Source organism: Aplidium turbinatum, chromosome 13 (assembly GCF_918807975.1).
Source record: "Aplidium turbinatum chromosome 13, kaAplTurb1.1, whole genome shotgun sequence".
NCBI classification, from domain to species: domain Eukaryota; kingdom Metazoa; phylum Chordata; class Ascidiacea; order Aplousobranchia; family Polyclinidae; genus Aplidium; species Aplidium turbinatum.
This window is the reverse complement of record NC_137484.1, coordinates 7846665-7874655: the sequence shown is the minus strand read 5'-3', so window position 1 is coordinate 7874655 and position 27991 is coordinate 7846665. Positions and strand designations below refer to the sequence as shown.

The window sequence follows — 27991 nt, the reverse complement described above, 5'->3', positions numbered from 1 at the left end:
CAGGTTGCTGCTTTCAGACGAAAACGCTAAATGTCATTATCGGAAAAGTAATTTACAACATCTGCTTAAACTGCGCCTTTGCAACTGTTGCTTTTGTTTGATTGTTTTCAAACTGGTCTGATATAATCAAAGCAACCATTCTTGTTCTTGTGGACTATCACCACAAACGACCAAATATAATCACTCGAGCATGAAAGCTAATCGCGAAATTTACAGTATGTAGACTAGAGCAAAAGTCACCTAGCGTTTTGAGAAAAGGTCTCTAGACGTGGAATCATTGTAATAAACGACTGATTTACTGTCTGATAGGTGACTGTCAGAAGAGATGCTCTCTGGTTTCGGTAACCATTTCGTTCAGTAGTAGGGCTACATGTCTATCCTCTTTTTTCAATGAATGGTCCTCCGAGGACACTCAAAAATGCTCAAATATCCTCTTTTTTGATATTTTGAGTTTTCTTGCTTATATTTTCAACAGGATTTTATTGTTATGTAACATTTCGGCGACGGCTTGAGTTTGATTTCCAAAAACTCGCTGTAGGCCTGACATGTTGATTTATATATTTTACAATAAACTGGCGTACCTTGTTGAACTGTAGTAAACAATCTTAGACGTGCATTGAAACATATTTAAATGCCATTGCTTTACGGTTATCTTAATGGCGGTCAGTGGTGATTGCGAGCAGAGCTCTGAGTTCAATTGTAAGGAAATTTCCTCATTTGAGGAAATGTGATCAACAAATTCATGACAAAGGAAATTTGTGACGAAATCAGAATTGAACAAAGAGACAACCACTTTATCTGGTCCAGATCTTAGCCCGATCGGGTACGGATCTGACTAGATCTTTATCAGATCTGGACCAGATAAAGTGACTTTCTGGGTAACTAAATTTAATCCCACCTTGCTCTACATTTATGAAATAAATTTAATTTTTGGACTTTGATCAATCAAATTATGCACTATGCAGCCTACCCTAATGATGAGTTTTTACTATCTTAATACAAATAAGTATTGTTTTTGCAACGGCATATAGGCTACCATTTTATGGTTCTCATTGTTTTGGTATAAGGCTTTGGTGAAGCAATCAACAAAGTTTTCTGGAAGAAGCACATCAATCTTTGATAAGGCATCGCCTGCAAAAGGAATAATTCTTGAAGACTATGGTGATACATGGAAAACACAAAGAAAATTTGGTCTTATGACACTCCGTGGGTATGAGAGACTTAGAAAATATAAAGCGTGACATAAATTATTGTTGCTTTGCAATAAAAATTTTATGTTCCCATTTTAACGAGTCTAAAATAATCGTGCAATGTAGGCCACAGCCTATTACACACAATCAGGGGTGGACAGAAGCGCGATAGCGTAGAAGTAGCAATAGCGCACGCTACTTTTTGCCCGAGTAGCGGTAGCGCGTTACTTTTCATCGACGGGTAGCGATACTACCGCTCTTTTGGCATTTTGCAGCGGTAGCGCGTTAGTTTCAAAGTAGCAAATGCCCACCTGTGCACACAGGTTTATACAACGTTACCAATAACTTTATAAGTAGCATTGGTAGAAAGTTCAGGCTAGTTTAAAATTTAACTTTTTTATCAATTTAATGTTTAGTTTTGGGCTTGGAAAGAAAGGCATGGAAGACTTCTGTTTAGAAGAACTGTCGCATTTTTTTGAAGGAATTAGATCTCAAAATGAAGAACCTTTTGACATATCGGTGATGGATATTCTAATTTACAATCGTTAAACTGGTTATGTAGTGTTTCAAACTAATAGCAATCATGCAACAACACGAAACAAATTGCAAGGCAAAATATCAATTGAAGGTCTAGAGCGCACTAAAAACTAAGTTTCTAGTTCATCAAAGCTTATTGAAACTAAATAGTTTCAGTACTAATCTGTCACTGAAGTGCTAACACGTCACTGTTGGCTAAAATCTAGAAACTCACTACTGAAGTAAGGTCCCTGACTAAAACGCACTGTTGGAAATCTTATATCGCTAATTTAATGTTTTGGGAGCCTGGGGCTGCAGCACCGTCAGCCCTTGCTTGAATGCAATTCTGCCTGCTGGTTTATCGCTTATTCTCTTTTTTCCGGTTATAGGCTACTCATTTGGTTAAATCATCATGAGTCCTATTTTGGTTTCATTAAAAATAAACAAATTACCAAGCATGGCCGTAGGAGAGTAAAATGTTTTGAGAGGGCAAACAAAATTTGCCCAAGTTATGCCTTTGCAAAAATATAGTCAAGAAAGCAACATTGCAATTTTGAGGTAGTGTAGTCTATATTCCGCAGTCATCAACTTGGCAGTGTACGAAAACACAAACAACAAGACGTTCAACTTTTAGAACTTGAAAGTTTATCATGCTATACGCATCAAACTTGCATCTTTGAACAAAACTACTTCTATAAATATTGATGTCATATTACAATTTATCGGTGGGATGGCGCAACGGATAAGGCGTTGGCTTTCCAATTATGCAATCCTGGTTCGACTCCCGGCTTCAGCTGGTTGTTGAAAGACACCGCTCACCTCTACCCAGGGTGTAATAAATTGGGTGGGCGTAGTCGCTGAAGTAAAGGCGGCCGATTACCTACCTATTATAATCCATGTTCTTTCAGTAACATCGTTACCAAGATACTCTAACTTCACAACGAAGCATCTACTGAAATCGCAAGCACTGAACAAAAATGACTCATAGTTACAAACTCAATCTTTGCCACAAAATACAGACCACATCACCAACAGCACTGTCTACATTGCCTGATATATCAACTGCACGAATTGGATGACAAAACAACAATACACTTGCCTATATTTGATCGTTGCTGCTATCTTCTTCTTCTTCTTGCGTTTGAGGCCGCCACAGATCACGTTGTTACATCCAGGCGCAGCTGCTAAAGAATTGTGTTTTTATCAAGCGTTGTGAGGTCCACATATCTGTTCTGGGGTCGATATAAGTTACAGGACAATGGTAGATAATGTGGTGTGCAGTCTGAGAATCTGAGCCACACGCACAAGATGGTGAATCGGCGAGGCCCCATTGGAACATGTTGCTGTTGAAATGGCCCACTCCAGTCCGCAAACGATTGGGCCGTTTCAACAGCAACATGTTCCAATTGCTGCTATAATACTGTGTAATGAATGGTAAATAACTAAGCATATAAACCTTAGGACTGGCAAAAACAAACAGCAGTTCGTACAAAAAACTTCCTTATAGAAAACAATTCAAATGTAGCCCACAAAAACATAAAATCAAACTCTGGAAAATTTCAAAATTGTTTTCATTGATTATACTTTTTTCACTTTCGACAGGCCTACAGTTGTTTATGGGAACCAAATGCTCACAAAAGTTGTGTATATGCAGCCTCACAACTGTTGAATTTTAAAATTTATGAAAAATACTTAACTTGTTTGGCCATATCTATAAATGGTAAGCTTTCTTTGTAGTATTTAATTTAACTATTGTGAGCATGGAGGCCTACACCCACAGGCCATGCCTACAGCCTACGTGCAAACATACAAAAAGGACATGTCCGTTGATGATGGCACATTTCACATTTATGGTAAATTGTTAATGTGTTTCGTATAAACTATGACACTACAACAAATATATGAAGTTCCTAAACTGGTAAGATGTTGAAAACTCATGGTAAGATTGATTTGTCCAATAACTGGACATTTTTTCCCAAATATTTTTACAAATAACTACATCAGCAGAATATAGAAAAAAACTAAAAAAATACTCATAAGGTTACCAGTACCCAGCACCAGCAGTGTTTCAAAATTTTACCGATGGATAAATGTGGTGTAGGCTATATGTTTATGTTAATGAATATTTGTAATAAGCTTGCATTATTTTACTTTTGCATTCTGCAGATACTCAATCGAAACTTAACATTCTTCCCAAATTGTATTCCAAAACCTATGATGCTGCATTTTACATTTAAAGAAAAATGTTAATGTATTCACTGTATTGCAATTGCCTACAACATGCAACACCATAAACAAATAAGTTCTATAAAGTCCCTAAACTGGTAGAATAATGAAGACTTATAGTAAGAATTGATTTGTCCAAATAACTAGACATTTTTGCCCAAACGATTTTTACTAATAATTACGCTCGTAACATATTGAGAAAAAAGCAAAAAACCTTATAAGGTTAGTAGGTTACCGGTATACCCAGCAGTCTTTTAAATCTTACCCGTGAAGAAATGCAACCTATATGCTAGTAAATATCAATAGTAGCCTAAGCTTACCTCTGCTCGCTAATCGTAAGCTACTCTTTTACATTTACTTTTTGCAAATGTTAAACAGAAACTTATCGTTCTGCCGAGATTGCAATACCACATGCAAAAGTTCCAAGATTGATGATAATACATTTTACATCATTGGAAAATGTTAATGTATCTCATAAGTTATAACAATTGTGCAAAGCTTCTAAAGTGGTAAGATGTCGAAACATCATGGTAAGATTAATTTGCTCAAACAATTGGACAAGCTATTCCCAAATTTGCGACGTTTTTTTCCAACGGGGGAGCAACCGCTCGCTTGTCCTCCATCTCCTATACGGCTATGTGTAATAAGCATTTACTGTGTCATTTTTGTTTTAGAACCTTTTGCATAGTGCGGTATCTAACAATATAAGCAGCATGCTGCTTGGAAAAAGGTTTGACTATGCTGATGAAGAATTCACTTCCATCTTACACTCTTTACTCCACATGTAAGTCAAAGCAAAGAAAGAGTTATATTGCAAAAACTTTTATGTACCTTGCAATGATTTATGTTTTCAGTCTGTTTGCGTAGGTTTGATGACCCCAAAAGAACTGCTGCCATTCGGATCTCTCGCTTGCTTCCAGAACTTCAAAACGTGCCCCCTATATCCACAATCATTAATGACACCACAGAAAAACAATACAAAGCTATCCAAAGTAAGTAGCATGCAGCTTGTGCAATAATTAATCGTTAAAAATTTGCAAAAAAGGATATTAGTTTGACCAATGAAAAGCACATTGTTTTTTTTTGTGGTGTTAGATTAGTAAACTCAGAGAGAATATAGCGCAGTTTCTTTTTCAAATAAGTTTATAAAAAATCGTATTTTTTGAAAACTTTACTTAGCTACTTAGAAGTTAGGTAGTTTTGTTTTTTGACTAAGTGAATTTTCAACTGAATTACATCAATAAGTCAGAAAAATGTCATTCGTGAAATAAGTTAATAAGAACAAAAACTCTTTTAGTTACTAAACCCAGCAGACAGCCACTTTGTCTGGTCTAGATCTAGTTAGATCCGTACCCGAACGGGTAAAGATAAATAATAATAAGATAAATAATAATAAGATAAATAATAAGTAAAGATAAACAATAAAGTTAGTTTTTATAATTTTTATAAAAGCCTGAAAATTTTTAAACGTAAAAGCCTGAAATTTCAAACATTCGATCCTCATAATTTCAAATTTTTGAATCACTTTCTTCTCTCACGAATCGACTCATCCATTACGCGCAAGGTAATTAAGATGTGTTAATAAATACCGCAACGTTAAAAAAGTGGTCAATCGATTTGTTGTGCAGCATGAAACCTAATTTACTGAAGCAGTAATAAAGTCAAACCGGATCATTCAATTGGTAGTAAGTAGTGGGAGAGGATTGTTAGGAGCCCCAAACAGTTTCCGGTGGCGCTATTTTCCGCTGGCGCTAGAGAGCAGGATATTACGTATTTCCGGTCGGTTTCCGGTTTGATCAAAATTTTATAGGGGATTTTTTAAGGGGAATTTTGTTATGAATAATTATACAGTTTAAACTTGACATTTGAATTAACATATAAATTTAATTTCAAGATAATAATAACTCAAATTTATAATATTATGATGAATAGTTTTGTTAAAAATTATGATAATGTTTAGTTTAAAGTACCTTATCAATACTTAACTAATTCTGCTTGTGCTTTAATGTGACTTATTCTTAGCTTAGTTGTTAATTTGTAGTTCAAACACACGTTTTAATTTTTTCACATTAAAACAATCTTTTTTTTTCATATAAACATAAGTCTTAAATGTTCCTAAAGTATATTGGAAAATCATAAAGGTTTAATATGCTATATCAACCTATACTGTACATATTAACATTTTCTTGCTGTGGATGTACGAACTCAACCTGCTTCCTGTTTAATGATATGTTCAGAATAGTCTAGCAAGCAGCTGGTGCAATGCACTCTTAGCCAGTTAACATTATCCAGTTTTTCTTGTGTTGTTAGATTGTCAGAGTATGTTAGTAAAGTTTAGATGTAATAATTTGTACTGAAATATGTTAGCAAAGTTTAATATTGAGTTGGATATGGAATAATTAAAGCTGAAACATAGCCCCAAGTTGATTTCAATTAGATGTTAAATCTGCTTGTAACCTTTTACAGAGCTTAATTACATTTTTTTTAAAAGCAAGGAAACAACCTATGTTTGCGCTTATTTAACGTTACAGGATACCTTTGTGTCATCGCTTCTGTTTCATGATGCTGCACATTGAATGCTTTAATCGCGTAATCGTTCTAATCTTTTAGGTGTTCATAATTGTCTACAATACAAGTCCTAAATATACCAAAATGTACTTGAAGGTCATAAAGGTTTATTAACGTTATTTATGCTTCTTGCTCAACCAACATAAAAATATCAATCTCACAAAATATTAACTAATGTAGTGTTGTTGATTTAAACTGCAGATCTTTTGGTTTTAGGCATATAGAGCATGACGATTTAAATAACATATGTCAACGTATGTTTGTTTTTCTTCTCGTACAATATGTCGTGCGGGCTGATCGCGTGTAAGTTAGCAAACTGTCTGTATGTATATGCTTTGTATGTGTTCTGTATGTGTCTGTATGTTTTGTTAATATGTAAGATTTAATTAAGTTTATTTTATTAAAGTTTTGTTAATTTTTGTCGGTTTGGGTGTAGCCATGTTTTTTCGTAAAGCTGTTTGCTTGCAGGAATAGAGTTTTCACTATTGATTCTGGTGGATAGGTCTATTGGCTCGATTCCAGATCTTCCAAATGCTGGGTTTTGTTCTTGGCTGGGTTTTGTTCTTGGTGAATCTGTTATTTCGGTAAATCAATGAGGTTGCACTGTTTTTTGGCTTGTATGGATTAGTTAATTTCGTTATACTTTGATTCCTTTAATCAGTGGCTTGCTTTTAGTTTATTGTAAAGTAAATGGTCAAAGGGGTGCTTAGTCGCTTATTAGTTAGTTATATATATTATAATCTATGTCTTGTTCAAAAGCTTAATAATAATGCATTTTGGCATCTCCATTTTGGTTAATCTTCGTTTCGGTTTATGTTGGTTTTGGTAAACCTTTATTTCTTTAGGTCTACGTTTCGCTAAAACAGTGGTTTTAGGTTATCATTGATAGTAATTTTGATAAATGTAACTAATCTGGAAATTATTTTTGTTGATATATAGTATCGCTTAAAGATTGTAAGAATAATGGCTTGGTTAAAACAATGTAACTTTAGGTTTATCATGCAGGAATAAATTTTACATTTTTATTTTAGATGATGCTAATACCAGCTAAACAATCAACATTTCTTTTATACAATGAGAACACCCAAATGAACAGCTATAGAACAAATTGTTGCAACATATACTTCTACAATCGGAGGACTGAAAAAAAAATTAACAAACCTAGCACAATCTACATCACAAATTTATAAGACAAGCATGAAAAAATACAAACCTGCAGAATGAGAGTTCAAATTTTGCAACACGTAATGACACCTGTTGATAAAAACACACAAACAAACCTCCAAACACAGATGTCAACGTTACAAATTATGCAACAGAAACTTGTGATATTTTGTTGTAGTTTCTTAAGGTTGTAAAAATAAAATTGCAATTTGTTGAAAATGTTTTTTAAGTTTGTAAAAGAAAACTTAAGTTTGTGACTTAACATAATTTTTCATGTGTATGTTTTCAGAGGTAAACTTTCAGATTACAATTTGTTAAAACTATTTTTTTATGTTCAGTTTGTAAGTTATGGAACTTATAAGTTTGTAGTTTGTTAAAACTATTCTTTAAGTTGTAAATTATGGAACTTAAACGTTTGTTAAAACTAATTTTCAGTTGTAAATTATGGAACATAAAGTTTGCACCTCGTTAGTTAATGTTTTTTTTTTTGATTTATCAATCATACAAACTGAAAGTTTGTAGTTTGTTAAAAATATTTTTGGTTGTTGGTTTGTGCAATTAAAAGTTCGTAGTTTGTTAAAAGTATTTTTCAGTTTAATAAAAGTTATGTTTGTGATAAATCTTTCGTGTGTATGTTGTTAGAATAAAACTTTTTAGTTTACAGTTTGTCAAAACTATTTTTTAGTTTGTAAAACAAAACTTAACTATTTTATTTTTATTTAAAATAATTTTTCGTGTGTATGTTGTTAGAATAAAACTTTTTAGTTTTCGATTTGTCAAAACTACTTTTTAGTTTGTAAAACAAAACTTAACTATTTTTTTTTATTTAAAATAATTTTTCGTATGTATGTTATTAGAATAAAACTTTCTGATTTATTAAAATTATTTTTTCAGTTTTGTAAGTTGCAGAACTAACATTTTTAATTTCTTAAAAAATTTTTTTCGTGCTGATGTTTTAAAAAGTTTTAGTTTACAGTTTGTTGAAATAATTTTGTTTTTAGTTTTAAATTATGGAACTTAAAAGTTTGTAGTTTGTTAAAAGTATTTTTTTTTTAGTTTTTTGGTTTTTGCAATGAACACTTTATGATTTATTAAAATTATTTTTTTCAGTTTTGTAAGTTACAGAACTAACATTTTCAATTTCTTATAATTTTTATCGTGTCAATGTTTTTAGAGCAAAAACTTTTAGTTTACAGTTTGTTGAAATAATTTTTTATTTTTCTCAAGTATAATAAATCTGCTTATTTATTCTTTTTTTTTTTAAAGATGAGGTATTTCCAGCAACTATAAGCTTACTTCCAGCAACCTTAAGCATATTTTCAGCAACTTAAAGCCCACTTATGATTTGCAAACTCTTATATTATTTTTATAATCTTTATCTAATAATCATAAAACACTTTGGATGTGTCACATGAGACGTTTAAATGACAACACTGTTTACTTAGGGTTTCACCTCCATTCGGTTCTGAAGGTTTTATTTGGATCCATGATCGATCCCACGCTTACATTTGTAAAAAGGTTTAGTATCTTGTTTATACTATGGTCACAAGTATTTTTTTTTCACATTTTCAACCCCTGTTATTTTTGTTAAACACACGCATGGTTTTCTTTGTAGATGCTAAAAATTTTATACTGGTAGTTTTATGAAGCATATTACTTAAAGTGATTTATATTGTCTACCTGCTACAACTGAAATTTAATTTCACATTCATTCTTAGCGATTTAGAGATCACTTATGTATATTCTTCCTATTCCATAAGTACAATTCATCTCTAAAGATAATGATTACCTATAACTTACTATTTTGAAGTAACAACACAATATTTTTTGAATCGTGGTAAATTGTATTGCATAAATCAGTTTTAATGCTGTTTTATTAAAAACGTATTATTGGTAGGCTACATATGCGTTGCATTTTGCAAACTCCAGAACCACTGTACAAGATTGTTTAAGAAACAGAGGAAGTCACGAAGTTGCATTGTTTTGATGAAATGCTTTGACGGGTAAAAATTTTGTAGTATTGACGTAAATTTACCATTCAAGGGTTGGTAGTTTATAACACAAAATTCACTTTATTTATAGCTCAAGATTCACTTTAGTTTCCTTGTTGACTTGCACAAGTAACTAATCAATGTTGTTTTATGAACTTTCATAACAGGTTGCTGTTTCGTTAGGGTTCTTCAGTTTTATATAGCTCAGTGCTTAAACTGTTTTGTAATTATATCTAACCTAATATGTAACCTCTAACAGATATACTAAACTGTTTTATCACATTGAAAGATGTTTTCTAGTAACCCATTGTTTTGCACGTTCTGTATGCCTCTAACTTTATGTAATGATTTTTCCACATCTACTTATAACCTAATTTCAGTGAGGTAGGGTATGTTTAAACCAACAACTTTCTATGAGTATTAATCCACAACTAAATTTTTTCACTTCAACTCATTGCTGAGTGAAAGCACACAAGCAGGTCTTGGAAACGAAAACTATTTTATACCTGTCTTGATACATTGTCTTGTATTGCATCCAAACTACAAAATTTATGTGTTACACTGATTGATTTGTATAAAAACGAACCCATATTGCCTTAAGTCCTATCAAATTCGCCTAACGAAGTGTATCATACAACTTAATCACTTCCCTTAATTGGATGACACCCTCTAAACTGCTAACACCTCCGGTTTGAATAGCTTAGGCTCCTGCTATAGCACATAATTTAATGATCACGAGTTTTCACAGTCGAAGTATGGCTTAAACGTCTTTGTGTTATCATAGTCAAAACATTTTTAAATAACATTGCAAGAAACTGTTTTATGTTGTTTAAAACAGACCTTAGGTGGGTCATGTGTGCTGAGTACTAAGTTAAGGTGTTGATCTTAAGAACCAAATGAATGAACTAGCGTCCGCATGGGGTCGAATCCCACATATAGTATTTTGATTTTGGGTTATTTTTTAACGCATAATTCGATTTATTTTGTTTCTTAACATCACTTCAGTTGCTTGTACACACGGTTGTATTTTTTCTCAGTCATAACAAGATTCCTTTTTTACATAAAAACATAGAAATCTAAAAATTTCCAATAAGTCACCTTTTGTTTGCTTAGATTTCAACATAAATAGATGAAAAATCTCTTTGCCTTTGATCTATTTTACTACTTTCTGACAAACAATCAGGTTTTGGCAACACTTTTGCAACAACTTATTAGGTTTTTACGTGTGTTCTAGCTACAATCTACTTATCATGAGTTTACTTATAATAAAAATGGCGCATAAAAATAAAGAAACTCAACTTAGAATGGTGTAACCTTCGTGATTTGCGATAAGTTTGTGCCTACAAAATGTCAATTTTGAAACTAAACCAATGTTAAACAAATATTACGATAAAATTTTACTTGTTTGTATACAGCAATACCAAAAGTAGTAATTATTTCCAACCATATAACACCACCCATTCGTTTAGAATCGACATAACACCATATTTTGACAAGTCTGAACACGATTTATATGAAATTAGCGGTTTATTTTAAATCGATCACAATATCGTTTCAAATTGATTTTGTGGCAATTAAGGTTTTATTTTAGTTTTCGGTAAATGTTTATTTATTTACATGATGTAAAGGTACGATTTTTTTTTCATTTCACTGTGTTATTGCTTGGTAAATTTTTGTTAATATCTCAGCCTTTTGTGTAACTTTAAGTGTTTTGTATGATCTAAACAAAAATCAAGCAATATGATACATTTCATGGTAACTTTTGAACAGGTCTAAACCGGTTTTGATGAAAATATGCTTGAAAACACATGATGATGCTTTATTAAATGACCCACGTATATCAACCACGAACCAAACCAGTTGCAATAATTTTGTTTCACAACATCAAAAAACTTTGTGTTCGTAGATTTTAATAATTGTTTGGTCTGTAATCGACTTTACCGGTTTGTTTACCACCAACTTATGTTTAATCATAAGAAAGTTACTTGAACACTCTACTTGTTACATGGTACCATAGCATTTACGCGTGATGATTACTTTTAACAACTGCAAACCAATAACACCAATTTATTCTACAGATCCATTAAGTAAAGATTTGTTTATCATTATCCGGAACTATTTCTATTGTCTTTTCACCATTTACCATCGAATTAGTTCCTCAGACTTTCTTTTGTCGTATGTTGTGTAATGTTTAATTCTTAAAAATATGTTATTTGAACAATTTTCCGCTTTTATGCTTATCCTCATCTCAAATAGATTGCTTGTGAGGACTGCATATTTTAATTGTTTCCATATTTTAGTAAAAATTTCCATGTTTCATTTAACTCTTTTATCTTGTTCCTACATCTAAATTTATTGTTTGGTTCCTCTTGAACTGTCTTTTGCTCACATGTTCCTGGTGTTTCATCTTTATTACCTTATCTCACTTAGAATACACTGGTTTGTGGTTAGTCTATATAATACTGACGTATACACTTTGTACTAGCTTTTACTTCCAAACAGTAGATTCATCCTCTTTATCTTCACTTAATCTTACAGTACAACTGCTTTAATTTCTTCCAAACACCTCTTCTTTGGTATTTCTCTGATCATATTGGATCAAAACTTAATAAGTTTACCAACTAGTTTTTCTGTCTTTACATATCCATCGTATTTTACCACCACTCGTATGTTTTTTCACAGATATTAATCCAAAGGTAAAGATTTAATTTTGTGTAACATTTTCAAAATAACCTCAAACGATTATTTAAGACATGTATAAAATATCATAAAATTATTTTTCAACCTAAAACAAGAAAAAAAATGTATATCTATGCAATACTTTTCACTAAACACAGATGCAAAATTGTTAAATCACTCAGTTTTGATGATCACTGTTTGTTACACAATAACAATCTATCTTTCGCTTGAGAAAAAAAGTTTTTTCTTTTAGATAAGTCACACATCTGTACACACTTTTCCACACTGATTGTCTACCAAAGTGGTGCTTCTTCCACAACACTTACTCGAGATGTTTGTGGTGATGTACTTGTATTTAATATGATTAGGTTATGCTAACTGTAAGCTATCAAACAAATTCTAAGACAATGTAAAACTTTCACCAAAGCGTATTTGCAGAAAAACATATTATAACTAGATTATCCTATAAAATTATATCTTTCTATTATATTCTTATTATATATATATACCATATTATATCTATAAAATTATATATAATATATAAAGTATTTTTCTATATAGTATATTCTAGTTTTTCTTGACAAATGCGCATTGGTGAAAGTTTTACATTGTCTTAGAATTTGTTTGATAGCTTACAGTTAGCATAACCTAATCATATTAAATACAAGTACATCACCACAAACAGCATAGATATACATTTTTTTTTCTTGTTTTAGGTTGAAAAATAATTTTATGATATTTTATACATGTCTTAAATAATCGTTTGAGGTTATTTTGAAAATGTTACACAAAATTAAATCTTTACCTTTGGATTAATATCTGTGAAAAAACATACGAGTGGTGGTAAAATACGATGGATATGTAAAGACAGAAAAACTAGTTGGTAAACTTATTAAGTTTTGATCCAATATGATCAGAGAAATACCAAAGAAGAGGTGTTTGGAAGAAATTAAAGCAGTTGTACTGTAAGATTAAGTGAAGATAAAGAGGATGAATCTACTGTTTGGAAGTAAAAGCTAGTACAAAGTGTATACGTCAGTATTATATAGACTAACCACAAACCAGTGTATTCTAAGTGAGATAAGGTAATAAAGATGAAACACCAGGAACATGTGAGCAAAAGACAGTTCAAGAGGAACCAAACAATAAATTTAGATGTAGGAACAAGATAAAAGAGTTAAATGAAACATGGAAATTTTTACTAAAATATGGAAACAATTAAAATATGCAGTCCTCACAAGCAATCTATTTGAGATGAGGATAAGCATAAAAGCGGAAAATTGTTCAAATAACATATTTTTAAGAATTAAACATTACACAACATACGACAAAAGAAAGTCTGAGGAACTAATTCGATGGTAAATGGTGAAAAGACAATAGAAATAGTTCCGGATAATGATAAACAAATCTTTACTTAATGGATCTGTAGAATAAATTGGTGTTATTGGTTTGCAGTTGTTAAAAGTAATCATCACGCGTAAATGCTATGGTACCATGTAACAAGTAGAGTGTTCAAGTAACTTTCTTATGATTAAACATAAGTTGGTGGTAAACAAACCGGTAAAGTCGATTACAGACCAAACAATTATTAAAATCTACGAACACAAAGTTTTTTGATGTTGTGAAACAAAATTATTGCAACTGGTTTGGTTCGTGGTTGATATACGTGGGTCATTTAATAAAGCATCATCATGTGTTTTCAAGCATATTTTCATCAAAACCGGTTTAGACCTGTTCAAAAGTTACCATGAAATGTATCATATTGCTTGATTTTTGTTTAGATCATACAAAACACTTAAAGTTACACAAAAGGCTGAGATATTAACAAAAATTTACCAAGCAATAACACAGTGAAATGAAAAAAAAATCGTACCTTTACATCATGTAAATAAATAAACATTTACCGAAAACTAAAATAAAACCTTAATTGCCACAAAATCAATTTGAAACGATATTGTGATCGATTTAAAATAAACCGCTAATTTCATATAAATCGTGTTCAGACTTGTCAAAATATGGTGTTATGTCGATTCTAAACGAATGGGTGGTGTTATATGGTTGGAAATAATTACTACTTTTGGTATTGCTGTATACAAACAAGTAAAATTTTATCGTAATATTTGTTTAACATTGGTTTAGTTTCAAAATTGACATTTTGTAGGCACAAACTTATCGCAAATCACGAAGGTTACACCATTCTAAGTTGAGTTTCTTTATTTTTATGCGCCATTTTTATTATAAGTAAACTCATGATAAGTAGATTGTAGCTAGAACACACGTAAAAACCTAATAAGTTGTTGCAAAAGTGTTGCCAAAACCTGATTGTTTGTCAGAAAGTAGTAAAATAGATCAAAGGCAAAGAGATTTTTCATCTATTTATGTTGAAATCTAAGCAAACAAAAGGTGACTTATTGGAAATTTTTAGATTTCTATGTTTTTATGTAAAAAAGGAATCTTGTTATGACTGAGAAAAAATACAACCGTGTGTACAAGCAACTGAAGTGATGTTAAGAAACAAAATAAATCGAATTATGCGTTAAAAAATAACCCAAAATCAAAATACTATATGTGGGATTCGACCCCATGCGGACGCTAGTTCATTCATTTGGTTCTTAAGATCAACACCTTAACTTAGTACTCAGCACACATGACCCACCTAAGGTCTGTTTTAAACAACATAAAACAGTTTCTTGCAATGTTATTTAAAAATGTTTTGACTATGATAACACAAAGACGTTTAAGCCATACTTCGACTGTGAAAACTCGTGATCATTAAATTATGTGCTATAGCAGGAGCCTAAGCTATTCAAACCGGAGGTGTTAGCAGTTTAGAGGGTGTCATCCAATTAAGGGAAGTGATTAAGTTGTATGATACACTTCGTTAGGCGAATTTGATAGGACTTAAGGCAATATGGGTTCGTTTTTATACAAATCAATCAGTGTAACACATAAATTTTGTAGTTTGGATGCAATACAAGACAATGTATCAGGACAGGTATAAAATAGTTTTCGTTTCCAAGACCTGCTTGTGTGCTTTCACTCAGCAATGAGTTGAAGTGAAAAAATTTAGTTGTGGATTAATACTCATAGAAAGTTGTTGGTTTAAACATACCCTACCTCACTGAAATTAGGTTATAAGTAGATGTGGAAAAATCATTACATAAAGTTAGAGGCATACAGAACGTGCAAAACAATGGGTTACTAGAAAACATCTTTCAATGTGATAAAACAGTTTAGTATATCTGTTAGAGGTTACATATTAGGTTAGATATAATTACAAAACAGTTTAAGCACTGAGCTATATAAAACTGAAGAACCCTAACGAAACAGCAACCTGTTATGAAAGTTCATAAAACAACATTGATTAGTTACTTGTGCAAGTCAACAAGGAAACTAAAGTGAATCTTGAGCTATAAATAAAGTGAATTTTGTGTTATAAACTACCAACCCTTGAATGGTAAATTTACGTCAATACTACAAAATTTTTACCCGTCAAAGCATTTCATCAAAACAATGCAACTTCGTGACTTCCTCTGTTTCTTAAACAATCTTGTACAGTGGTTCTGGAGTTTGCAAAATGCAACGCATATGTAGCCTACCAATAATACGTTTTTAATAAAACAGCATTAAAACTGATTTATGCAATACAATTTACCACGATTCAAAAAATATTGTGTTGTTACTTCAAAATAGTAAGTTATAGGTAATCATTATCTTTAGAGATGAATTGTACTTATGGAATAGGAAGAATATACATAAGTGATCTCTAAATCGCTAAGAATGAATGTGAAATTAAATTTCAGTTGTAGCAGGTAGACAATATAAATCACTTTAAGTAATATGCTTCATAAAACTACCAGTATAAAATTTTTAGCATCTACAAAGAAAACCATGCGTGTGTTTAACAAAAATAACAGGGGTTGAAAATGTGAAAAAAAAATACTTGTGACCATAGTATAAACAAGATACTAAACCTTTTTACAAATGTAAGCGTGGGATCGATCATGGATCCAAATAAAACCTTCAGAACCGAATGGAGGTGAAACCCTAAGTAAACAGTGTTGTCATTTAAACGTCTCATGTGACACATCCAAAGTGTTTTATGATTATTAGATAAAGATTATAAAAATAATATAAGAGTTTGCAAATCATAAGTGGGCTTTAAGTTGCTGAAAATACGCTTAAGGTTGCTGGAAGTAAGCTTATAGTTGCTGGAAATACCTCATCTTTAAAAAAAAAAAGAATAAATAAGCAGATTTATTATACTTGAGAAAAATAAAAAATTATTTCAACAAACTGTAAACTAAAAGTTTTTGCTCTAAAAACATTGACACGATAAAAATTATAAGAAATTGAAAATGTTAGTTCTGTAACTTACAAAACTGAAAAAAATAATTTTAATAAATCATAAAGTGTTCATTGCAAAAACCAAAAAACTAAAAAAAAAATACTTTTAACAAACTACAAACTTTTAAGTTCCATAATTTAAAACTAAAAACAAAATTATTTCAACAAACTGTAAACTAAAACTTTTTAAAACATCAGCACGAAAAAAATTTTTTAAGAAATTAAAAATGTTAGTTCTGCAACTTACAAAACTGAAAAAATAATTTTAATAAATCAGAAAGTTTTATTCTAATAACATACATACGAAAAATTATTTTAAATAAAAAAAAATAGTTAAGTTTTGTTTTACAAACTAAAAAGTAGTTTTGACAAATCGAAAACTAAAAAGTTTTATTCTAACAACATACACACGAAAAATTATTTTAAATAAAAATAAAATAGTTAAGTTTTGTTTTACAAACTAAAAAATAGTTTTGACAAACTGTAAACTAAAAAGTTTTATTCTAACAACATACACACGAAAGATTTATCACAAACATAACTTTTATTAAACTGAAAAATACTTTTAACAAACTACGAACTTTTAATTGCACAAACCAACAACCAAAAATATTTTTAACAAACTACAAACTTTCAGTTTGTATGATTGATAAATCAAAAAAAAAAACATTAACTAACGAGGTGCAAACTTTATGTTCCATAATTTACAACTGAAAATTAGTTTTAACAAACGTTTAAGTTCCATAATTTACAACTTAAAGAATAGTTTTAACAAACTACAAACTTATAAGTTCCATAACTTACAAACTGAACATAAAAAAATAGTTTTAACAAATTGTAATCTGAAAGTTTACCTCTGAAAACATACACATGAAAAATTATGTTAAGTCACAAACTTAAGTTTTCTTTTACAAACTTAAAAAACATTTTCAACAAATTGCAATTTTATTTTTACAACCTTAAGAAACTACAACAAAATATCACAAGTTTCTGTTGCATAATTTGTAACGTTGACATCTGTGTTTGGAGGTTTGTTTGTGTGTTTTTATCAACAGGTGTCATTACGTGTTGCAAAATTTGAACTCTCATTCTGCAGGTTTGTATTTTTTCATGCTTGTCTTATAAATTTGTGATGTAGATTGTGCTAGGTTTGTTAATTTTTTTTTCAGTCCTCCGATTGTAGAAGTATATGTTGCAACAATTTGTTCTATAGCTGTTCATTTGGGTGTTCTCATTGTATAAAAGAAATGTTGATTGTTTAGCTGGTATTAGCATCATCTAAAATAAAAATGTAAAATTTATTCCTGCATGATAAACCTAAAGTTACATTGTTTTAACCAAGCCATTATTCTTACAATCTTTAAGCGATACTATATATCAACAAAAATAATTTCCAGATTAGTTACATTTATCAAAATTACTATCAATGATAACCTAAAACCACTGTTTTAGCGAAACGTAGACCTAAAGAAATAAAGGTTTACCAAAACCAACATAAACCGAAACGAAGATTAACCAAAATGGAGATGCCAAAATGCATTATTATCAAGCTTTTGAACAAGACATAGATTATAATATATATAACTAACTAATAAGCGACTAAGCACCCCTTTGACCATTTACTTTACAATAAACTAAAAGCAAGCCACTGATTAAAGGAATCAAAGTATAACGAAATTAACTAATCCATACAAGCCAAAAAACAGTGCAACCTCATTGATTTACCGAAATAACAGATTCACCAAGAACAAAACCCAGCCAAGAACAAAACCCAGCATTTGGAAGATCTGGAATCGAGCCAATAGACCTATCCACCAGAATCAATAGTGAAAACTCTATTCCTGCAAGCAAACAGCTTTACGAAAAAACATGGCTACACCCAAACCGACAAAAATTAACAAAACTTTAATAAAATAAACTTAATTAAATCTTACATATTAACAAAACATACAGACACATACAGAACACATACAAAGCATATACATACAGACAGTTTGCTAACTTACACGCGATCAGCCCGCACGACATATTGTACGAGAAGAAAAACAAACATACGTTGACATATGTTATTTAAATCGTCATGCTCTATATGCCTAAAACCAAAAGATCTGCAGTTTAAATCAACAACACTACATTAGTTAATATTTTGTGAGATTGATATTTTTATGTTGGTTGAGCAAGAAGCATAAATAACGTTAATAAACCTTTATGACCTTCAAGTACATTTTGGTATATTTAGGACTTGTATTGTAGACAATTATGAACACCTAAAAGATTAGAACGATTACGCGATTAAAGCATTCAATGTGCAGCATCATGAAACAGAAGCGATGACACAAAGGTATCCTGTAACGTTAAATAAGCGCAAACATAGGTTGTTTCCTTGCTTTTAAAAAAAATGTAATTAAGCTCTGTAAAAGGTTACAAGCAGATTTAACATCTAATTGAAATCAACTTGGGGCTATGTTTCAGCTTTAATTATTCCATATCCAACTCAATATTAAACTTTGCTAACATATTTCAGTACAAATTATTACATCTAAACTTTACTAACATACTCTGACAATCTAACAACACAAGAAAAACTGGATAATGTTAACTGGCTAAGAGTGCATTGCACCAGCTGCTTGCTAGACTATTCTGAACATATCATTAAACAGGAAGCAGGTTGAGTTCGTACATCCACAGCAAGAAAATGTTAATATGTACAGTATAGGTTGATATAGCATATTAAACCTTTATGATTTTCCAATATACTTTAGGAACATTTAAGACTTATGTTTATATGAAAAAAAAAGATTGTTTTAATGTGAAAAAATTAAAACGTGTGTTTGAACTACAAACCAACAACTAAGCTAAGAATAAGTCACATTAAAGCACAAGCAGAATTAATTAAGTATTGATAAGGTACTTTAAACTAAACATTATCATAATTTTTAACAAAACTATTCATCATAATATTATAAATTTGAGTTATTATTATCTTGAAATTAAATTTATATGTTAATTCAAATGTCAAGTTTAAACTGTATAATTATTCATAACAAAATTCCCCTTAAAAAATCCCCTATAAAATTTTGATCAAACCGGAAACCGACCGGAAATACGTAATATCCTGCTCTCTAGCGCCAGCGGAAAATAGCGCCACCGGAAACTGTTTGGGGCTCCTAACAATCCTCTCCCACTACTGTAGTAACAATGTACAAAACTGCTTGCTTCAAGTGTAGCGTGGAGGCAAGAGAAAATTTTTGATAATTTTTAACAAATTTGTTTCTAACAATTTCTAACAAATTTGTTTCTTCTCTCTGGTGCTATGTACTTTCATAAACCTTTTTCAGGATGGGTTATGAGCTTTGTGGACAGTCATGAAGAATCGTTTGACAAAACACACTTGAGAGATTTCATTGACTCGTTCATCGCCGAAAAGAACAAAGGACAAGACTGCAGTTTTACGGTTAGAGTAGCCTATTAGTAATTAGCTAGTATTATTATTAAAGAACACTAACATATTCAATTCAATTTTATTTATTTAGAATCAAACAACACGATCCCTCTCTTTTCGTTTAGCCAACTTAACTTTCTATGCTTTTTTATAGAAAGGTCAATTAATTCAATACATCCACGATCTGTTTGTTGCTGGCACGGAAACGACCTCCACTACTTTGTATTGGAGTTTATTGTGTTTGTTGCATTATCCTGAATCTCAAGCAAAAATACGAAAAGAAATCTATGATGTTATTGGTGAGTTAAATGATTCGTTTCATCTTCAGCGCAATTTCTTTTCTGGAGGCAGGGATATCTATAACTACGGGATTGGAAACTATGTGGAACTCAAAACCATTTTATACACCAGTAGGGTCACTTTTCTTTGGGCGCTGCTTTGATAAATAATCACATAAATTGAATTCAAAGGGCAGCAAGTAGTAGGCTAAACGAACAACCAAAAGTGTAACAATCAATTCACCTGCTGTAAATTGTAAGGACCACGCTTGCCTGGTTTGTTTATTTGTTTGTATTCCATTAGTGCAGTCATGTTGTATTTTGTTTGGTGCTTAAAAAATTTCCAGAATGACTATTGGTTTAAGTTCTGATGACATCGTAAACGGATTGGTTTCGTACTGGATTGGTCTGTGAACAAGTTGACGATACAACAGCATGTTTCACTGATTGCTGAACACTCTTCATTTACTTCTGATCCGATTTGCAGAAACCAAAATGCTGAAGAACAACAGTAGGCGGTTTTTGGACTCGTTGCATTCATTCATTTTTTGGATTCATCGTTTTTTTTCTAGCAGCATAAATGTACTTTTATAATCAATTAAGTTTTAATGTGAGTGTACATTTTGTATTATTATTGTAAAATCAAATTTTGTATATCTTTTAGTCGGTATTTTATTTTGTTAATCTTTCTGTAGTCGTAGTAATGTGATGACCCTACTGATGTATAGTACTGGATACAGTTTCCAATCCCGTAGTTATAGATATCCCTGTCTGGAGGGCTCACTGTTATTTAAAACAGATTATTTCTTTTGAGTTGTTGTAAATGCGTCTTTAAACTACATTAGCCGCGAAAACCTCCCAAATTATTTTTGGCCTCCTAATAGAAAAACAGTTGTTAACTTTTTGCATAATAATTGTTAGGCCTACATCATAATCTGACTTAGGTGATTAACTAGTTTTTTTGCACCTTGCGTAATTTCGAGTCAGAGTAAAAACTCCAAAACAAAAATTTGTTAAACTTTTCATCAAATCTTTTTATGACTTCGGAGTAAAACTGTTTAATTTTCTCTCGTGCGTTAACCACAAAAATCAACGGATTTTCTTTCTTTTTTGAAACAAAAGATAAACTACTGTAAACGAAATCGCAATTCTTTACAAAATAATTACCTCCATAACTTTAATTTGATATTATGATAGGTTTAAGCCTGGTTTAAGACGTTACTTAAAAAAGTATATGGCCTAAACACTGCACACAAGCTTTTAGAACTGAAGGCCGAAGTCAGTATAGCAGTTAAAAAGTGTAGGCCTAGCCTACTTTAGTTCTATGTTTGACTGCAATGTTTCTTCGTGCAATTGAGTGGTTTTTTTATGACAATCTTTTTTGTCTTGCAAGCAGGGGCGGATTTTCCTATGGCGCAGGGGCGCCGCGGCGCCCCCTAAAATTCCAATTTATTTTTTTATGTCTGTATGCAAATTTCCTTTTTATGCTATACTTTAACTTGTAAATTTCCATTTTACTAACGTAAAACAATGCGTGATGTTTAGTCTCGGCAAGTAGACCTACTAACCGCTAATAACCGCTGATAATAGTACAAGAGACACTGGACATTATATAAAATACTAATAACTAATAAAGAAACTTTTTTTAACTAAAGTTTAAATAACATAATGCATGGTAGCAATCCAGATTTTATGGCAGTTTAGGCAAAGAGATAGGATGGAATGCCATACATCAACCTTTTGGACAGTAAAGCTAGATCTGGTCTTGAACACATCTCTGCTAAATTTATTACGTATTTGATTCAAAACATGTTTGTGATCGAATTACTTGTTTGAGGAAATCTAATGTCATTTTTATACGTTGTTACAAATTACAATTACGTTTTGAGACGTTTTTGCAACATTATCAGCATGAGTAGTTTAATCGTATTGTTCTTTTGCTCAATTGCATCATTGTCAGTTCACAATATTTGGTTTGCTGTTAGGGCATAGGCCCGATTTCGCTTATTCTACAAAATGGAAATAGTAGACTCTTATTGCTGCAAGCGCTTGGTTCATATTTGAATTATTTTTTCATTCGCAATATCTTACTGAGTACCACTCACTTGTACTAAGTACACCTAGGCCTCACCGTTTGAATGTTTTTTATAATGCATTTTTTTGGGCTATGCACCAGTGAGCTTCAGGCACTCTAGGTTGGTGATTTATTGAAATGGATTTTGGTAGTTACCCCTTTTCATTCACTTGGAGCAATTACTGTTGTATAGCCTAAAGTTTTAGTGGAAAATACCTAAATTATCATTTCACGTTTGTTATTGCTTTTAATTGCCACAAGCGGCATTATGGCATTGCCTCCACTTTACAACTGATTGTCACTTGTGGTGTTGATGACTTAGATGACTTAGTGTTGATGACTGACTTAGATAGGCACTTTTATTGATAAAAACGCAAAAAGTTTTCCCAAGCCATTTGCGGCTTGGGAAAACTTTTTTGGTTTCCATTTTCGGCCATTTGGTTGTTCTATAGCCTACTTCTTTGGTGTCCTCTAAAATTTTGCTCTAAATCCGCCACTGCTTGCAAGATGAAAAAATTTGATCGTTCTTCAAGAATGACTTGTAAATTAACTGATAAATTGAGCTGATAAAAACGCGCAGATTGTAAGAATGCAATACAGGACAAGGTATTAAAAATTGTTACAAAGGCACATAGTCACAAAAGAAAAAGTAGGCTATAACATGTGATAGAGAATTATTATTGACCATTATCAACTGAATTTTCTCTAATTTCGGCACTGACATAGTTAACTATTTACAGTAAATACCATTATTTACACTGTCAGGTTAGTCATGTATTACTGTTATGCACACTGTCATGTATTACACTGTAAGGTTAGTCTCTACGTTAGCAGCATTGTTTTAATTTGTATTTAGGCCTATTCAGGGCCTCTGGGCCTATTACTTTTGCTTAGTAGGCTATGCGAGCATTTCCCAAATAACAATTTTTTTTCCAATTCAACGGCTTGCAAAAACTTAACGTTTTGAGAAGGTGAAGCGTATTTACCAGAAAGGAAATTTCAGCTTCCTTTCAAGTGTGACTCAAAAATAGCAAAGAATTTATTGTGGTGCTTCACTTCACCGCAAACTCGCAAGTCACCCTTCAGTTCTGAAGGCTTGTAGGCTACACGATATCTATAAAGCCATGTCTTTTTTTCAGTCACAATTCAGGGAAATCTGTTTGGCCACAAAACAATTCTCACTATTTTATTTATTGAAATACATTTTGGGTGGAGAGGTTACTTTTTTTAACCATGTACAGTTGTTTTTCCTTTCTTTTTTCTTAACCTGGATAAAAGCTCTATGCATAGCCAAAAACGTTCGCTGTTTTGCTTTTGTTTTATAACGTTAAATGTTGTGTCGTTGATTAGTAATATCTGTTTATAGTTATTATTGATATACATTCGAAAAACTTGTACAGACCCGTAGACAGTAGCGTTAACAAGAGGGTCCAGAGGGAACTTTTGAACTCGGGTCCGGGATAATTTTAAGGGCCCAGAGTCTTTCCAGGGGGCTGGAGAACTTAAAGAAACCACTTCATATTTTTTCGATATAAGTTAGTGTTTTAATCTTGGAAGTGTCTTAAGTCGGGACCCGAAAATTTTATTGGTACTGGGCCCAAATTATTCTCTCAGCGGACCTACCCATAGGCTTATGTTTTCACTCATTTTTTTGATAAAAAAGGTAAAATACAAATACGGTAGCTCATTTTCTGATATTTCTACAGGACCGTCTGGTAAAGTTACAACTGCCAAGAAATCAGAAATGCCTTACACAAACGCATTCATGCAAGAAATCTTCAGATACAGAACGCTAGTGCCTCTAGGTGTGGTCCATAAAACAAGTGAAGAAGCTAAGTTGAAGGAATATGTCATTCCAAAAGGAACATTGGTAAAAACAAGTTAGAGCTCTTTGAAAAATCATAGGCTACAGATATTTTGATGTGCGATTTTATTTGTATAGGTTTTCTTAGACAGCAAACTAGACCTATTTTACATCTTTATGATTCATCGTCTGCAGACGTTGATTCATAGAAAAAATGAATAAAAATGAAAAAAAAATGAAATGAAAATGATTGATTTGTTAACTGGAGTGCTTATGCCTTGAAAATTTTCCAAATTTCCTCATGCTTTTGAGGCTGATGTTTCCGACTAAAGATAAACTTTTTCAGGTGAAATCTCGGTGTTTGAAGATTTAAAGTGGATGCTCTTAGTGTTCGCACTTCGCATAGCCTATCATTATAAGTTGTGTCCAGGCTTGCGCAGGGAGGTTAAAGATTTAGATACCATAGTGGAAAGAAAGGCAATGAAGCAAATTTTCGTATCCACCTTCAGGCATGTCTTTGAGTGTCCTACCAAAGACAGCCACAATCATGCTCTTGAGCGATGTCAAACTGGTGCACTTTCGATTGACACACCAGGGCTCTCACCACTCACTCGACTATGCAGCCGACTAGGTCTATATCATAAATAACACTAACTAACACTTAGCCTATCATAACACTAAACATGAAAAACTTATCATAACTACCTTGCCTTTGTTAAGGAGGTAAACCTAACTCATAAAGAGCTGTATCCCCCACGTTGACCATCAACACTATTTGTTGTTGTTCGCTTGATAACGTACCACGGCCGACCAACATAGCAATGATCATCAATAAGTTATATTTTTATGTTTTTTTTGTTTTGTTTTTTTAGACCAATGTAGCCTACGCCATTTTGTGTTTTTTTTTTTTTTTTCTTGAATTTTTTTTAAATTTTTCAAGGAGTTTAATTTTTCACTGATTGACAAACACAAAGCAAAAACAAATGACTTGAACTTGCGAGGAGCTTTGGATGGTTTATACTAGGCCTAGGCCTACTCCTCCGGCCCCCTGGCCTACTATCACAATGAAGTGTTTTGAAAATTTTGAGTAGCCAAACCTAATCGTATTTCTAACCGAGAAATTATTAAGTGCAGCCTCATAATAGCCTACTTAAGTCCTTACAAAATTTAATTGAATAATTACGGTAACTTATATCGTTAATCGTATAGCACACAGGCAACAAATTTATCACCTAATAGATGCAATAGGTTGCAAAATTAAAACAAGCTGTCGTTAAAGTTCTTCATTTCTTTAGCTACAGTTTTAGCTGTATAGAATTAAATATCTGGAAACCTGCGTGTCTTGGATAAATAGTTCGATAGCCTACGCCCTACGGACTGTTTCTAGGCGAAGTGGGGAAAAACATTACCAATTTAAAATGGAAAAAAGACCGAACTACGGTGTCAAAGGCTCAAACAAAGAAGAAAGTAACCTAGAACTCAGTGCTCAGAAATTAACTGTAGCAGAATGTTTTTCTCTTGGCTGGCGATTTTACTTAATTATCAAATCTATAAAAGTTTGTGCTGTCATATCTTTTTCAGGTTATTACAAACCTTTGGGCTGTTCACAACGACACAGACTATTGGAAGGAACCGGATAAGTTCATACCGGTACGATTTTTGGATGAAGCTGGAAATTTTGTTCCATCTAGTCACGTGATTCCGTTTTCGTTGGGTCCACGTCATTGTCTGGGAGAGCAACTTGCTCGAATGGAATTCTTTGTATTTTTGGTTGGAATGGTTCAAAAGTTTGAGTTTGTTCCTGATCCTAAAGCGGAAGAGCTTCCGGATATTGAGAAAGGAATAACCGGAGTAGTGTTGGTGCCTCAGCGGTACAAACTTGTTGCAAAAGAACTATGATATCTAAAACACGATTAGATCATTTCCAAACAGGTGTGAGCGCTTGTGTTAATGAACACACTTTAGGTTATTTTTTTGGCAAATTTTGGATTAATATCGGTATGGATGTGAGACTTTTTTTTGTGCTTGTTTTTAAAAAAATAAAACAATAATTGTAAGAACAAAAACGCTAGAACAAAATTTGCACTTTTGCTTCTTTGAAATATGTTTTGAAAAAATCAAGACTTCTAGCCTATGAGCTACCAAAATAAAAGCAAGTCATAAAAAATCTTTGTGACTTTACCAATGATCCAAAAGAACGCGTAGTGTCATAAAATCATCAAAAAACGTCAAACATATCACACTAAATTGGCAAAATCAAGTTTAATGTGAATTGACAAATCTTGAATTTTCCAATTTAATGTGGAGGTTAATTGATGCGACTTGCTGAGCATACGGACACACTTCTGACTTAGCCTACAGAATTTTGTCAAAACTGCAGCAGGGCCTAAACTAATTTATAGTCCGCCCCGTTACCTCAGTGGTTACGCGCCCGACTCAAGATCACGCGACATTGATTCGTCTCTCGGGGTGTGCGCTTGAGCCACGCAATTCAAGACTGCTCTCCATTCAGCGGCAACTAGTGGATGGAATAATTTCCCGGTGTAGCGCCTGCGGCTTTTCTTACGTTTCCTTGTGTTTAATTGCAGTTGTGAAATCTGTGTTTGTTAGGAATTCGAAACGCTAGAATTTGGGCGTTGTCTTAGAATTTGTACCACTTACTGGAGTTCGATCCAACGAAGTTTTACGTCGTTTCAGCATTGCTTGGAGCACTGCGCTTCCCTTAAAAATCTGTTAAAAATTTTTAAACAAAAAGTCTGTATCGGTATAGGTTTTGGTCAGTCAATTGGGTGGTGTGTTATTTTAGTCAGTTCGCTACGAATTCTTTTCTTGGGAGTCACGGTGTAAATTTAGTTATGGTTAGGCCTAGTTTTCATGTTCTGAATCAGTTCAATTCGTTCTAATTGTAATCAAGGCATTGATTGGCTGCAACACTTTCAATCTGGAAGTTCGTTACTTTCGTTGCAACAAACTCATAATCGCAGAAGGACAAGGTATCATTTCTCAGATCATCCCCACTACCAAGCTGGTACTCGGGATGTTGCTGTAGCATTTACAGCTAGATATTGGGCAGATGTTCAGACAATCCTAGGCTACGTCCGCAACAACACTTCAGCAATCGAAAACTTCACTCTGGCAGTCTCGGTAACCAGCCCTGCGCCCAAAGCCTCTACAAGTATACAAAACAACCAGGAATAACCTACCAAGGCTTTGTCAGTCCGAAGATAAAGATTCAAAACCAAGCAACCATAATAATTTATTCAGCTTGAAGATCCAGATCACTTTTGACTGTTGGGTTTGATTGTCGGGGTGCGTGCTTGAGCAACCCATTCTAAGGACTGTTTTCCATTCAGCGTAACCTAGTGGATGGAATAATTCCCCGCCAACACTTTAACAATCGGAAACTTTACTCTGCCAAACTCGGTGACCAGGAATGCGTTAGTGGTTAAAAAGCTTCTACAAGTTGGCTAAGCAAAACTGCAAGGATTAAACTCTCGAAGCTTTCCATGTCCGAGAATAGCCTAAAAATTCCCTCAATCAAGGTTAACCAAAACTTTGTAAAAAAAACAAATTATTGCATCACCAGAATTGTCAAAGACCTATGTATTTAAACTTCCTATAAGATCAAACTCCAAGTGAGTTTCGATTGCAATCAATATTGTACAAAAACGTGAGAAATACGGACTTTCACTTAAGAAATTCATAAGCCAAA

At 32.5% G+C, this 27991-nt stretch overlaps 1 protein-coding gene across 1 annotated transcript; it reads left to right on the top strand.

The window, feature by feature from the left end:
* The first annotated feature begins 656 nt into the window (after nt 1–656).
* On the top strand, nt 657–26178 carry LOC145782415 (cytochrome P450 2C15-like). Its single transcript, XM_082594200.1, has 9 exons — nt 657–662; nt 1068–1210; nt 1607–1709; nt 4607–4716; nt 4800–4924; nt 20020–20135; nt 20278–20422; nt 24182–24345; nt 25861–26178. The coding sequence occupies exons 1-9, from the start codon at nt 657–659 to the stop codon at nt 26176–26178; spliced, it is 1230 nt and encodes a 409-aa protein (XP_082450326.1).
* The last annotated feature ends 1813 nt before the right edge of the window (nt 26179–27991 follow it).

Excerpts from the sequence above, each read along its gene's own strand:
- LOC145782415 (XM_082594200.1), top strand. Across the intron at positions 4,717-4,799 it reads TTACACTCTTTACTCCACAT|GTTTGATGACCCCAAAAGAA; the intron begins GTAAGTCAAAGC and ends CTGTTTGCGTAG. Across the intron at positions 24,346-25,860 it reads TCATTCCAAAAGGAACATTG|GTTATTACAAACCTTTGGGC; the intron begins GTAAAAACAAGT and ends TATCTTTTTCAG.